We start from the raw sequence: 14,789 nt of genomic DNA, 5'->3' as shown, positions 1-14,789 counted from the left end.
TCTAATGACTTTAAGAGCGGTGCACAGTTTTTGTTTTATTTTTTCTTTGCTTGTTTTAATTCAAATTGCTTAAAGGAATGTTTAAACACCTGTGAGACAAAAGTTTATTTCAATCATTACAGAAAACATGCAAAATAAAATGCCTATATATGTACACAGAAAAAAATACTGAAATACATTAAGTATCCTGGATAGAACTTTCTGCATAGGTGTAGTAGAGTGCATGCCATAATTCATAAAATTAAATTAATACTCTTCTAATGGTAATTAAAGATTCTCATTAAGAAGGGCAAACACCTCCCTTGCGTTGGCAATAAAAATGCACTTGGGACTTTAGGAGGTTATACAAAAAAAAAAAAAAAATCAATAACCTGCCATTTTATAATTAAAAGAAAAAATAAATGTTAGGAAAAAATCCAGTAAATTAAGAAAATTACCTTCAGGAGAGATTGAAAATATTGATTTTAATTTACAAACTATGTGAACTCTTCATGCCCTACTTCATGAGACAATTATAAGTCAGACTGTTAATTCTGCATACGTATTAGAAAATTGATTACTGTACTATGGGAATATTATTATATTTGTCATTAACACAAAGTCATTTATATAAAATGACTAATAACTCTGACTTTCTAATTTATGCAAGTTCAGGGTTGGTTCACCAACTGCTCAAACAAGATCAATGTTAAATTCCTATTTTCAATGTAGGCATACATCAAAGAAGGAAACAAATTCTGCCTGCACCAAATATTGCTCTTCCATGAATACCAGCTTAGCGTTTTTATTATTCTTTCATAACACAATGCCCCAATTTGTACTGTTTATCTATTTCAGTAGTTGGCACTACATGTATTACAGGCAGCTTCCTTAAAATAAGAATTTGTTTATAACAGTAGTTCTATACAACATTTTTTCTCTCTTGAAGTTCCCTGAACTAACCAAACATTTTCAGCTTTATCCAGTGAAGGCTTAAGTATCTCCAAGGATGGAGATTCCCTAGTATCTGTAGGCAACCTCTTTGCATGCTTAACCGCTGTTAGTGAAAAACGTTTGCCTAATACCTATGGGAAACTTCCCTTGTTTCAACTTGCTGTAAGAAATGGATTGTACAATTACTTCTTTATTTTTCATTATGTATACGTGTGACAATGGATTAACAATTTTGTGTTTTAAAATATGAACTGAAATGTTATTCTTTCTACCGGAGAAGTCTATACAAACCCAGGCACAGACAACAAAAAAATCAAAATGGAAAACAAAGTTTCCCAGTGCTTCCCATGAAATTCACGGAACATTTTGTGATTTGGGAACCTAAGAAAGGAAAACAACTATACAACCTATTAGAAACATTTGGAGCTACGGGGATAATTTCTCCCTAAGTTATAAACCATTAGTTAAAAAGAAAAAAAAATGGCATTTTTGGATTTTCTACAGGCTATGGGTGGGATTCAAGTTCTTCTATAATCAAATTGATTTTGGTGTACACCCACATTTTCAGTGCTGTTGCTGCAGTATATTTACAAATTGCTGCTAGCAATGGAAAAAGAAAAAGGCTAAATCTCATCAACTCCAAGTTGCATCCAGGATTAGAACTGTCTTTATATATTACAAATACAAACATTTTAAAAGACTGATTAAATATAAAATTTAAAGAAAAATGTTCAAGAAAAAATTAGGAATGGAGTTCATAATTCTATACATTTGTGTGAATATCTGTATTATATATATATATATATATATTTACATATTTACAGATAGATATTTTTGGTTGTTGTCTAAGCTCAAGTAATTCATGATACCATATGTCTGTACTGAAATATAAAAACAAATGTATGAAATATAAAATAAAGTATAAAATAATTAAAAAATTCTCATGTAAGGCTGCAGTAATGCACTTCATGTTTTGCTATCCAAGAAAAGATACTCTTATATCTTCTACATAAACTTCAGTATTCCCAGGTAACTGTCAGAACCTTCTTAGTAAATCTGCAAACGACTAGCAGGGAGCATAAGTTAAACAAAGAAGCCAAACCTCACACCAAATGTTCAGTCTGTACTTATACATGTTTAAATAAAACACAGAATGGATAACTGCAGTTTAATTCTTACCTGCATAGAATTCTGGACTATAAACTGCACCAACAACTGGATTTAATTTCCAGCCTGCAGCAAACATAAAAACATAACAGAGTTAATATTGCAATTACTGATAATAATATTTTTTTTTTAATAGAAACATACGTAAAATGCATTCAAGGTCATTTTAATAAAAGTTTTATAGATGTCTTAGCTCACTGATCTTTAATATCAGAATATTCTGATTCTCAAGTATGGAAACAAGTAATGACATAAATTATTAACTGGATATTTCAGTATTACAAGTAGTACTGAAGCAAATTATCAGGTAAACTAGGTTAGTTGAAATGCACGGCTACCATGGTCTTATTGCCTTAAGTTACACAATTACAACAGAACTAGTTCAGGTAGCACTATATCATGTAATAACAGAGTAGATCAGTTCTTTTTCATTGCTTTAAATCTCCAGCTACACACTAGTGAGGCCAAAACAGCTCATTTGCTGGACACAGGATACTTCTGCTAAGCGTGCGTTAGCGTATATTACAAGGCAATAAAATGAGCATTTTCATTCTACTTTAGATAAAAAATGAAAGTGTAGGCACTGTAAAGAACAGTCCACCGTGACAGAAAAGATAACTGTGCACTGTGTGAACCAAGTCAAATGCCAGAGACACCTTTTTTCCAAATTCAATTTGTATTTCAGACTCTCTGCACTGAAATGGCACTACACAGTCATGTATCAGAAATGGCTGTACAACCTGTGTGTACAGGTGGCATATTATGATGAAATAGCTGGCTTATATGAAAATGCTCCAGTCATGTTCTGCCAACCTCTTACAATGGCCAATGTAGCCAGTGCCTTTGCTTTAAATAACCACTGTCCTACAGCTGGCCTAGAAGCAAGCCAGAACCAAGAGATGTTCTGTGCCATCTGTTCAGGCAGCACTCCAAAGAATTGCTGTCGAGTCCTTACACGTGATGCTGCTCTTCCAGGTACAGAGAGTACACAGCTTTGCTGTACAAAGATGGCCTGTGTTCAAAGTGTATATGATGCTAAAGACAGCAGTGTTGTAGGAACTTGTGGGGAGCTTGTAAGATGACCCCATACAGTCATCTAAAAAAAGCACAGATTAAATGTGCTGAAGGCAGGGAAGTAATTACATATTGCACAGTAGAACAAGCTTTGTTAAGAACTGGGGCACAGCAACATAGAATTGTTTTCACTTTTTAGAGCAGACAGGTGTGCATTGCCTGAGGAATGCTTTGGTGGGAAAGAAGCCCTAAGACATTGTTTGCTTTCTTCCTGTTCGCATCCAGAACAAGAGGAAAGTGAAGCAAGAGGGAAATTAACTGCACTAATTGTCACTAGTTCTGATTTTGAATGTAAGTTTAGATTAACAGAAGTCTCAAATAAAAGATACTGCAAATATTCCTCATCTAATCTCTGTGCCGTGTTTCTCATTTGTTGCTGAGGTTCTCTCAATCTACTTGCACGTAGTTCTCTATTCCCCATGACTTTGGAAGATGCAACATGATGCATCAGAAGAATGCTAAAAGAAAAAAAAAATCTAGAAATTACAACCATGAGCAGGATAGGTTGGAACATCTAAAATTTATCAAGTGTTTTTGCCAACAAGTAGAACTCTCGACTCTGAATTCATGCACAATGAAAAGACAGTTCTACCTCTGAAGTACCTCCAAAATCATCTCATCTGTGAACAAACTCGCACCAAAAAGTCCCACTAGAAACTGACCATTTATGAACTGTTCATTCCAGGAATTGTCCAAAGTCAATGGAAAGCATATTTATTTCAAAAACTACTCAGCACATAAGAGCAAAGCACTTATCTGAATGAAGCTGCATATTTATTTATTTATTTATTTTTAAGTTGAGATTTTTTTTTGCTTTAAAATCTGTTGCCTTTAGCAACCATATTAACAATATGAGTCCAGTTATCAATCAGCAATAACCAGGAATGAAAGGCAAAATGGAGTGCGTCTTATTTTTAAATTCCAATAAACATTAAGGCCTTACATGTTTTCATTTAACCATATGTGCCAATAACGTGTCAGTCACCACATACACTTTGAAAAATGAAGCCACCTACTAATGAAGAAGTGGTTCAGAAGAAAGACACATAAAAAGAAAAAGTTTCTGGCTATTTTTCTCAGAAGCATCTTTCAGATGCTAGGCTCACAGAAGGCTCACAGAAAAAAAAAATACCTTTATTTTTCATTTTTAAAAACAAGAGTGATCTATAATAATCAACTATAGCAATGGTTAATTCCTGACAAGAGAGTAAAGAACTGGGATCTCAAAATGACAGGATAATGAATAATAGAAACACTGTTTAAACTGAATGGAACGTACTCCACACCTACACTTCATTCTCTGTCAGTTGTAACAACTGTGCTAGAAGAACATGGTTCTACTTGTCGATTTACTTCAGGGGACTTGAGACAATAACAGAAGTTATCAAAATATGTATCTATGAACTACAACTAGTCTGTTTTATAACCACCCATCAAAAGGTGAGTATCAGAAAAGATCATCCTGCACATATATGCACCCTTGGATGTATAGATTCGCAAACAAATCTAATTTTTAGGCACTTAGGAGGATGCTTCGCAGTTCTGCTGGAGATCTCATCCAGATAGAACAGGCTGGAGAATCACGCACACAAGACAGTGCAAGTAGGAAACACTAAACAGCAATTTATCTAGCTTTGGATATAACTAAATGACAATGTATGACGCAAGTAACCCAGCAGTGCAGAACACAAAGGTGAATCTTCCTTAAAATCAGATTCCTAAAATCTCATTTCCAGCATGACCATCCACCAATACTAGATATGTAATGTGCTACTGATAAGCATTTTAGCTTTAGCATAATATGCTTACAAAAATATATATCACCATGGATATCAAATCTACTTTTATATTTTTATCATTACAATAGTAGGCTAAGTTCATAGCATTTATCATATGCATAAATTTAATATAGCTTCTTATTGTAACAAAATCTTGCTTTGAGATCCAGTCAAGCTTCATGTCTCTCTTGTTAGATTCACTGAGATGTTTTAAAGTCAGTAACAACGAAGGAGATTTCCCATCTGCATCATTTGGCAAGTTACACATTTACATAAAAAATGAGGAAGAAAACACTTTCTGAAAAATCGTTAGGAATTTCAAGACTCTTCTTCTCCATATCATTATAACTTGTTCAATTATTGCATGTCAAATGAAAACTGTCACTTTATTTTTACCACATTAAGAAAAAAATGTGACTCTTTAAATAAAAAAAATGAAGCCACCGTTTTCTGTGTTTTTTAAAAAAATCTCAGTAATGAATGCTCAAATACAGAAAATAAGATTCATTATATTTCAAAACAGTAAAGAGTCTAAGCTAAATGTGGAAATTGTCATTGATGTATATGCAGATTTCATCTGCTTTCTACTGGATGGGAAAAGCTAAATTAAATTGGAAAGCAAATAATTACAGCTACACATTCTAGTAAAACAGGAAAGCGTAATTGCAATTAACTTCAATTGATGTATTATTGTTTGACGATGAGTTAGGAACTTGTTAGCATTTTCTGAACTAGCAAATGCAAATAACTTCTGGAGCGCATGATAAAACGTTGCCAAAGAAAACAGTTTCAAATGTTTTGTCTCCAAACACCTTGAATATCCATAGATTAAGTTTTTATCATTAATTTAACTTTCTAGATCAGTATTAGAATACCTTTTAAGCAACTGAGAATTTAGATTACTCCATGGAAAAAAGGCTGGAATCAGCATTCATCATCATTGCAAGTTGCCCTTTACTTTTAACAAAGCGCATAAGGAAGACAAAAGAAATATTTTCGCTCAGATATGTGACTCAGTACTATAAAGGATCTCATGCCTGATAGAGGCATTCTTCTTCCACCATCCAAGAAAAACAGAATCCTTTGATCAGTTCGTTTGTTACAACATTACCACACAAAGCTAGAAGAGAATAATGCTACCGGGTATATTTTTCCCTATACAAAAGCCACTGTGGTTAAACTCTCAGATTCCAGACAGGCAAAATGCTCCCTGTTATGCCCATTCCTGTGAATTACTGCAAGTTCACAAGGATGGAAATTAAGCCCAGCCATAATGTGTTTTCTTTCTGGGTTGCTGGATAAAGCGTGAGCCCAAGGAGATGCAGAGGATGCAGAGTGGGACACTTCATCTGTAGATGAGTCTGCCCATCCACAGTTGAGTTAGGTTTCACATGCACTGACAAAAACCACGCAGTGAGATATCATGCACTTACCATTCGTGTAAGGGTTGACGGTCTTTTTATTTGTCATTACACGTGCTGTTGCATTATTTACCTAAGCACATAGAACACTGGATTAGAAAGGGTTACAAGGATGGCCTGTGGTATTATTAAATGCATGCATTATCATTGCTATTAGTCATGTAAAAAATAAAATGCAATTTAATTTATAGAAGGCAACAGGTGCATAACAAAATCATACTATTTATAATTACATTTACTTTCATAACCATTTTAACTTACAAATCATTTCAATAAAGCAAAGTCATATCATTTAAACTTTAATAAAAAGACATTAAAAGCAAATTAAAAGGTACTGCATAATTTAAGACTTAAGAGCATGCTTGTATTCCATGATAACACTGATACAATAAATATTCAAAACAGAAAAAAAAAAGATTATATGAAGGAACATGCAGTGGAGTAGAAGGGAAATAGACAAGGTACAAGGAAACAAAGAAAATGTCAAAAAAAGGGACAAACGAATTTTAGCAGTGTGCAACATAACCCTTTAGAAGAGAAGTACCATTGGAAAAGCAACATCTAGCATTCAACACTTGGAACAAGAGCCTTTTTCATTGCAAGAATTAACAAAATCATTCAAGCTTTAAAATCACAGCTAACAAAAGGATAAAAAGAGGGTGCATTATTTAACACAATATGGAGTTAACAATCTGAGTAAGATGTGCACGAAGTCATATCCTCAATCCAATCAGTGCCTCCCAGGCTTGCTTAAAACGTACACTCAATTACAGGCGTACCAATATAGAAAAAAATGTAGCATCAAGAAAACTTAATACAACAAGTCAAAAAAATTCACGTGGTATATCAGCGCTAAATACGTGAAACGGCAGATGGACTTCTCCACTTACCATTCAGCACCATCGCCAGCATGGGTATGTATACAGTTACCATGGTTACTGAGAGTTTGGTGAGGGCCCTAAGCGCTACCGTCGAAGGGGGAAAATGAAAAGGCAAAATATGCAACATCTTACTCAAAAGACGACAGCATTTTCAATTGGTATTTTTTTTTTGTTTTTAATTCTAACAAATACGACTGAGGCAGTATTGAAGGGGATCCAGTGGTACTAAAATGAGTTTGTACTGTTTAATAAATACAAATGGCTCAGGCCATCCAGCCAAAGGAGCCTGATGGTTTAAATAAAAACGAAATCTTAAAATCGGTCAGTTTCTAGTCTGCCTTTGTTTCTTTTTGTTGTACATCTTTTGGATGCTTCTTTTCCAATCTGAATTTTTTTGAAAGCCACTGTGGATCCCACATCAACCCTGCAGAAAAAAAAAAAAATAAAAAAACAAAACCAAAAGCAAAACCAAAATCAAAAAACAACCTTTTGTTTGTTTTTGTTTTGTCTGTCACACAGGTTTTTGTTGTTGTTCTTAATTTTTGTTGTTGTTGGCTGATTTTTTTTGGGAATCTACTGCACCCATTGATTCACAAAATATCCAAAATAATAACTTCAAAATATTAAAGCTTTTTTTTTTTTTTCCTCCAATTCCACCTTTCAGCAATAATGATAATAATAATAATAATTACAAAAGAAATAATAATAAAAAACCCAAGTAAGGCCAGATTCTCTGTCTTTATATATAAATATATATATAAACAATGGGAAGGGGAAAGGGGAGCACACAGAAGACACCAATGATGCATCTGAAACAACAAATGAGAGTGAAGCAGACATTTATAAAAAAGATGAAAAGGAAAATATTTTGAACATGCACCTCGATTTTACGGCCCTCTACCACGGTGCCGTGTAATTTCTCCCTCGCCCTGTCCGCATCAGCACTATTTTCGAAAGTTACGAAACCAAATCCCTGCATGCAGGAGGGAGAAGGGGGGAAAACAACATGCACATTATTATTTCAGTCAACGACCACTTGTTTGCTTATGTTCTCTCTCTTTAATTTAATATTTTCTTGTCCTTGCTTCATTTCTGTAACATGCAAATTAGAAAAATTATAATTGTATTGAGATGTGCAATAAATAAGCGACAAATGTGAACAAATTTTTTTTCTGTTATCAATTACATAATACCCTCTGAGAAATTCAAAGAATGATACCAAAAATACCTTTCTACGTGTCACTACAGAGGAAAATAAATCTAACAATAAGAAAATTAAATCAAAAGAAATGACAGTATCTTCACATCGAAAAAAAAATGAACTAATGAGAAAAGAAAATGAATCACATTTTAACAGCATGCAGATATTTCAACAAAATAAAAAACATGTGCACAAAATTCAACACTGAATGTCAATATACTCTAAAACATTGCCTACTTAATCATGCTGTTGTGATCATAAGAAACACTGTTCCCATGCAACACTAGGGTAACTTAAACTTTTTTCAAACTATACAGCCTTTACTTATTTTTTTATAAAAAAAAAAAAAAGAAAAAAAAGAAAAAGAAAAAAAAGTAAACCACCAACAAAAGTATTTCAGAACAAAGAATAAAACTTTCTTGTATTAACAGATCAAATAAAATCACATGATGTGAATAGAAAAATAAACTCTGGTAAAGGAATAAAAATGAAAACGCTTTGAGTTACTTTAACTGGTTTATTTACTATTTCTATATTTCCCACATGCAACTGGTAGTACTCCAGAATCCCATGTTAATGGGACAGGAAAACACTTGACTAATATGAAATTCTCCCCAGTACAAATACTTCACTTTATAACATCAGGCTAAGCAAACATTTCCAATCCTACTAAAATTATTTTTATTATGCTAAGTTAAACTAAGCATTGTTTACAAATATTTCATGTAAAAATGTTGCAAATACTTTACAAAATCAGACATTATAAAACATTTTAGAAACATACACCAACCCTTTGAAGTAATTGTTACGTTAGCACTGTAATGCCTTTGCAAGCTTTCTGGTATAAACTCAAACTTCTATAACCCTGAATGCTTCACAATTACGAACACGTGCAAGTTGTACATGCCCACATTTTTAATTAAAGCATTGCTGCATTTATTTGAAGTCCTACTACAACCTTTTTCTTCAGTATTACTTAAGGTTTGCTTTTGTTTTGTTGCTCAACAATAAGCCATGCATCATATCTATCATATTGAGGTTGGCAGCCTTGCATGCAGCAGGGGGATTGGAGCTTGATGATCCTCAAGGTCCCTTCCAACCCCAGCCATTCTGTGATTCCATGATATCTTCTCAAGCTTTATCCTCCCTTTCATCCTCATTCCACAGAACGTTCACTGAATTTGGGGAGTCAGTATTCAATCTTTTACTCTCTGAAGTTCTACCTATTATTTACACGGTGAGTGAAAAAAAGAGGACAAAAGGAGGATACTTATCCTTTTCATTGCGAGTAGATAGCTAAGGCAAAACTAAGTAGTAATACATAAAACACTGAGGAAAATGATGGACATGAACTACAAAAATAATGCATGGACATAACAATTTGGAGAAACTGTTACACGGGTGTTTGCCTTATTTTACCCACTAAGAGACCATATTGATGCATGCCAGTTTATAACATGGAAAGAGATTTCCATACAGTTTCTATCCCATTCTCTCCAAAGTAGTTTAGACGTACAGAACATAGCTCTTCTTATTTTTTTTATTTATTTTTATTTTTCTTCATTTTAAAGCGACATTGAAGACTGAGCCTGCAAGGGCTCCATCAGCATTCTCAGACCATATGAAAGCACGTATTTTCTCCACTCTACCCTCTGCAATTTTAAGACAAAGCCACGATCACAAGACAATGAGCACATTATTATTTTTCCAGAAAAACATAGTGGTCCTCAAGGAAAAGTAAATACGCTTCCTCAGTATTAACCCCTACATTTTAGATGCCTGCATAGACCTTATTTTAAGCTCTAATTATTTATTTCCTCATTATTGCTACCCCAAAATTCTGACCTTGTGTAAGTTCTCTCAGAAAGCTTATAATTTACAAGACCACTAAGAAAACTTCACAACAGAAATCACTACTGAAGTCAGCAATGGAGTGAACCTATTTCCACACAGTTCCATACATCATCTTTGCTTTTCTCCATCCTTGTTGCAGAACCACCCCCCTCTCCATAGGGGAGCTGTTTACAAAATTTAGAATCATTCTCACTGGCTCACAGTGCTGCCAGTTAATTTTTTTCAAATAACTGAATGGGAAAAAAACCCTAATTATATTAAAAAATTGGAAAGAGATTTAAAAAAAGTGGAGCTACAAGACAAGATAAGAACTTCAGAGATTCTGAAATAAATACACACTATTTTTTTCAATGCTTTCCTATAACTAACACTATTGAAATTAAGATTTAATTTTTTATGCAAATGTATAATTTTACCTAGATTACCAAGAAACTCAGCCGCCAACCAAAGATTTGTTCATCCCATATTTAAATAGGTGGACAAACATATTAGCATGCATTTCACATGCAGCTGATTCAACAGTTAATTTTGCTCACCATATTATATATTTTACTAACCGGTAATGTAAATCTCTTCACTTTATTTTTTAAGTCTGTCAAATGATTTAAAAACAGTCAAGTATATACAGGACAAATTTCTGTTTTATTTTAGGAGATGCATCGGAGCTGTTGTTATTTGAGGAATAGCAGTTGCTGTAAAATACAGCAATTGTATACTAATATATACACACCAAGACATTTATGCCAGTATACATGTAGTATATAGATAGCTGTCTAGAACACTGATATACAGCTGTTAGCTTTTGTACTCAAACTTACTGAGATCACTCAGGAGCCCTTTCAGATTCAGTGGGATTGAAGCTTTAGAAGAAGATAGATAAGCACTGCTACGGACTTTAATCAGACGCATCTTAAATCCTACTGAACAACTTGAGGTGATCAGATAAAATCCAAACATATTCTTGTTGTTCATGACATGTTTTCATTATTGACGTCTTCACACTGTAAGGATCACTAGCAAAAACCCTCAGTTTAGAAATATTCTCCACCTCCCCAAAAGACAAATTTATGCTGTCTGATGCAACCATGGATGCTGAAAGTCCTGCGCATGCAAGATTTAATGGCTGAACAAAGGTATAACCTACTACAAATTCTACTCATTTCCACCCAGAACCAATTGAAGGTGGCAAGTGCAGGATGTCATCTGAAATTTATAAAACTATCTGGTAGGAACAGGTTCTGCACAGTCAACATTTTTTTCAAAAACTACACAACCTTCATAATGTAGTGATGATACATTTCAGCCAACATAGGAGATTGTCACCAACTTGAACAAGCCATTAATTTCCGTAAGTTTTGGTTGCTTAGTGAAGAAACAGTTAAGTGTTCAAATTGAGTTTGGAGTGGTAGGCAAGGGAACTAATTAATGAATGTCAGAATAATTCTGGAATATGGACCAGAAAATTTTAAGTACTCTATTAAAGAAAGAGGAGGGATGAGAGGAGGGATAGCCTTAAATATAAAAATTAAATACTAAAGCATGAAAGGAAAAAAAAATTAGAATGTATCTGATTTAAGAGAAATTTATGATATACGTTCATCTTAAAAGATGAAAGATTACAGAATAATGGAAAACAATTACTGCTAATAAATCATATATAAGAGTTGCTGACAGACTGAAACATTAGCAGTCAAACATGACAGTTTTCTAACATGGGAGAAAAAGGAAAAAGATAGCATGCATATGCTACACACATAAACTCTTATACCGCAGCTGATATCATAGGTGAAGCATACTGTGAAATTGGCTACTGCTTGGAACCAGGTAATGAAGATGATGCCGGCATAATCATTCTATTTTGACTGATTTCTAAATATAGAGCATATTGTTTGAAATAAAGGCAAAATAAATTTAATGAAAAAAAAAATGTTTTCAGTATAATGAGAACTCTTTTAATAAAATAAATGATTAAATATCAAAGGGTTGGTGTACTAAGCTTTTACTAAAGAGGAAAACATCTGCACTTAAATAATCTGAAATGATCATATTTTCTCACTTGATCACTGAACAAGATAGTTAATAGGTATTATCATTATCTTTCATTTCAATAGGAAAAAAACTACACTAACACAAACTCACCTAAAAATATCTTTAAGTATGGACTCATCTTATAAAATACACATGGTAACGATAATTGAATAATAAAGAAAACAGATATCAACATTCCCATAAAACAAATGACAGTTTGAAGTAGTTAAAGTTACTTCTCTTAAAATATATAAAATGAGTCCAATGATTTTCTTTCTGCTTAGCAAACTAAACCAGAATGCACTTTTCAATAACACACAGTTTCAGATCTTACTTATTATTTTTTACATTAGTGCAGTTGTTTCCTTTTATTTGTTAAAAGTATATTCAACAAACTGAAAAAAACTTCGGGTGAATTAAACTGCTTACCTTTGAGCCTCGCTCATTAAAAATAATTTCAACATCTAAGATTTTACCAAATTGCTGCAAAGAAATAGAAAAGTTACATGAAAAAAAGATAATTTAATTAGGTCTATCATTAGTAGAACAAATGTTTGTTGCAGAAATTGATGCACTGTATCAAAAAGTTAAAGAATATAAAATCAAGGACAGTCAAGAACCAGAAAAGACACACTGAAGAATAGTCAATACCATCAAACCAGGTACATTATGTCACTGTGATACCATATATTCATTTATGAATTTAAAATTTATTGACATGTTCTGACAGTCATCATTGAACTGTAAACACAGCGAATTGAGAGTCTGAAATTTCTTTTGTTATTGTTGCTTTTCTTTTCAGACAGTAGGTTACTTACTGGTGATTCATCCTGTTCAATTGCCATCGATGATTTTTTTTAAAATGTAATATGCTATTGGGGTAATCTGATAGGAGTATGATAAAATACCACTAGGAAGACAAGATTAATGACAGATGAACACTGTCACCCTCTGGTCAGCACATCCTCTAAAGAACCTGTGTTTCTGTGTTCTTTCCAGAACAGGTTTGTGCTTTACAGGAACAGGATGGAATCAACTGGGAATTCTGTCACTAGCTTCAAGGGAGTGAGGATTTCTCCTCACCATTGCTGAAAAGGGATATCCTTTATTCCCTACGTAACTCTTGTCTTCCTAAAATGGCAAGCTAGAATAGATAATTACGTGTTGAGGAATTTTCCCCCTCAGTAGGGCACTTTATTATAATAGTAACTCTTAATTCCATTGATCTTCCAATAGCACAGTCATCTAGGCATTGCTCACGCACACAAAACCTGACCAAATATTTGACTCACACAACATTTAGTTAGAGCACTTTTGTAGATGGCATGTTTTTGGGATGTGACACTCAAATACATCAGTGGGTCATTTCTGTTCTTTTTCTTATCATTAACATGCTCTACAGACCAACATTAAAACTAGTAAATGACATAAACAATGATTAAACAAAAAGGCAGAAATTAGAGGCAGACAAATGAAGAACAATCTATCAGCAGTGCAAGGAACTGCAGAAATCAACCAGTACTGCAGTTTTTTAAGATACAACAAACACAGGACAGAAAGGATAGCACTTCTTTACTTCATAAGTGGTTTCATCTTAGTCAAGAAAATCAACCATCATTTGTTATCCCTTGGCTTATTTTATGTTCTTGTATTCACAATCTTCTTAACTAACATTTTAACTGCTATTTTAGCATAAAAGCAGACAATGGCTGTTTAAACAATTCCTTCTCTGCAGTATTCATGTCAATATAAAAAAATAATCTGCCATGTGCGTAACACAGTCAAGAAGCAGCATTATCATTTCATTTTGGGTATTCCATTACTCTCACACTTGCAGAAATTTAATTTTTCCATCACATCAGAAGCTAAAAGTTTTCTAAGTCATTCTAAAGCTGGAAAACTCCAGCCACCCTATCTTGAGAACTAAGACACAGAAATATTGAGAAGAAATGCAATTGTTATCATTTATAAATATAAATAACTAAAATTCCTATTATTTTTTTTTTTTAACGTACTTTCAAATAAAATCCATCTGTTTTACTTGATTTAAGTTAAATATTTTTCCACCCTCTAGAATGTTAATTTCTAGAGGATTAAAGGGAAGTTACTTGCAGCCATTCAGATACAGGAACACAGACACCATGATTTCTCAATACATAACAGGATTTTTTTTTTCTAGTGAACAATTCCTTTATTTCATACAAACAAATACTAGGAACATCTTAACACACACAAAAAGACATGAAGAGAATTTAAGTCTGAGCCAAACACGAGAGATCTAAAGAAAGATAACGGCAAGTAGTATGAGGGCTGCTCCCAAAGCAATGCCTCCTATTTTACTGTGTTGGCCCACAATGGATTTTGGTGGGAGGGCAACAGAAGTTGAACCTTCCCATCAGTATTCTGTGACATTTTGACGCATTGTGATAGATGGCAGCAGAGAGGCACTCTG

General features: G+C 33.5%; 1 protein-coding gene across 36 annotated transcripts in view; it reads right to left on the bottom strand.

Annotated features, from left to right (window-relative positions):
* The window catches only part of RBFOX1 (RNA binding fox-1 homolog 1), a 751,763-nt gene that overhangs the window by 82,272 nt on the left and 654,702 nt on the right, over positions 1-14,789 (bottom strand). For all 36 annotated transcript variants that reach the window (XM_090151326.1, XM_090151330.1, XM_090151338.1 and 33 more), the window contains 4 exons: positions 12,767-12,820; positions 8,135-8,227; positions 6,386-6,446; positions 2,113-2,166 (listed from right to left, as the gene is read on the bottom strand). In XM_090151326.1, the coding sequence (XP_090007452.1) occupies positions 2,113-2,166; positions 6,386-6,446; positions 8,135-8,227; positions 12,767-12,820 (262 nt within the window). The remainder of the gene's footprint in view (positions 1-2,112; positions 2,167-6,385; positions 6,447-8,134; positions 8,228-12,766; positions 12,821-14,789) is intronic.

Source organism: Phasianus colchicus, chromosome 16 (assembly GCF_987193195.1).
Source record: "Phasianus colchicus chromosome 16, bPhaCol1.hap1.1, whole genome shotgun sequence".
In the NCBI taxonomy this organism is placed as follows: Eukaryota; Metazoa; Chordata; class Aves; order Galliformes; family Phasianidae; genus Phasianus; species Phasianus colchicus.
Note: the sequence above shows the minus strand (reverse complement) of the source record. Positions and strands in the feature narration are given on the sequence as shown.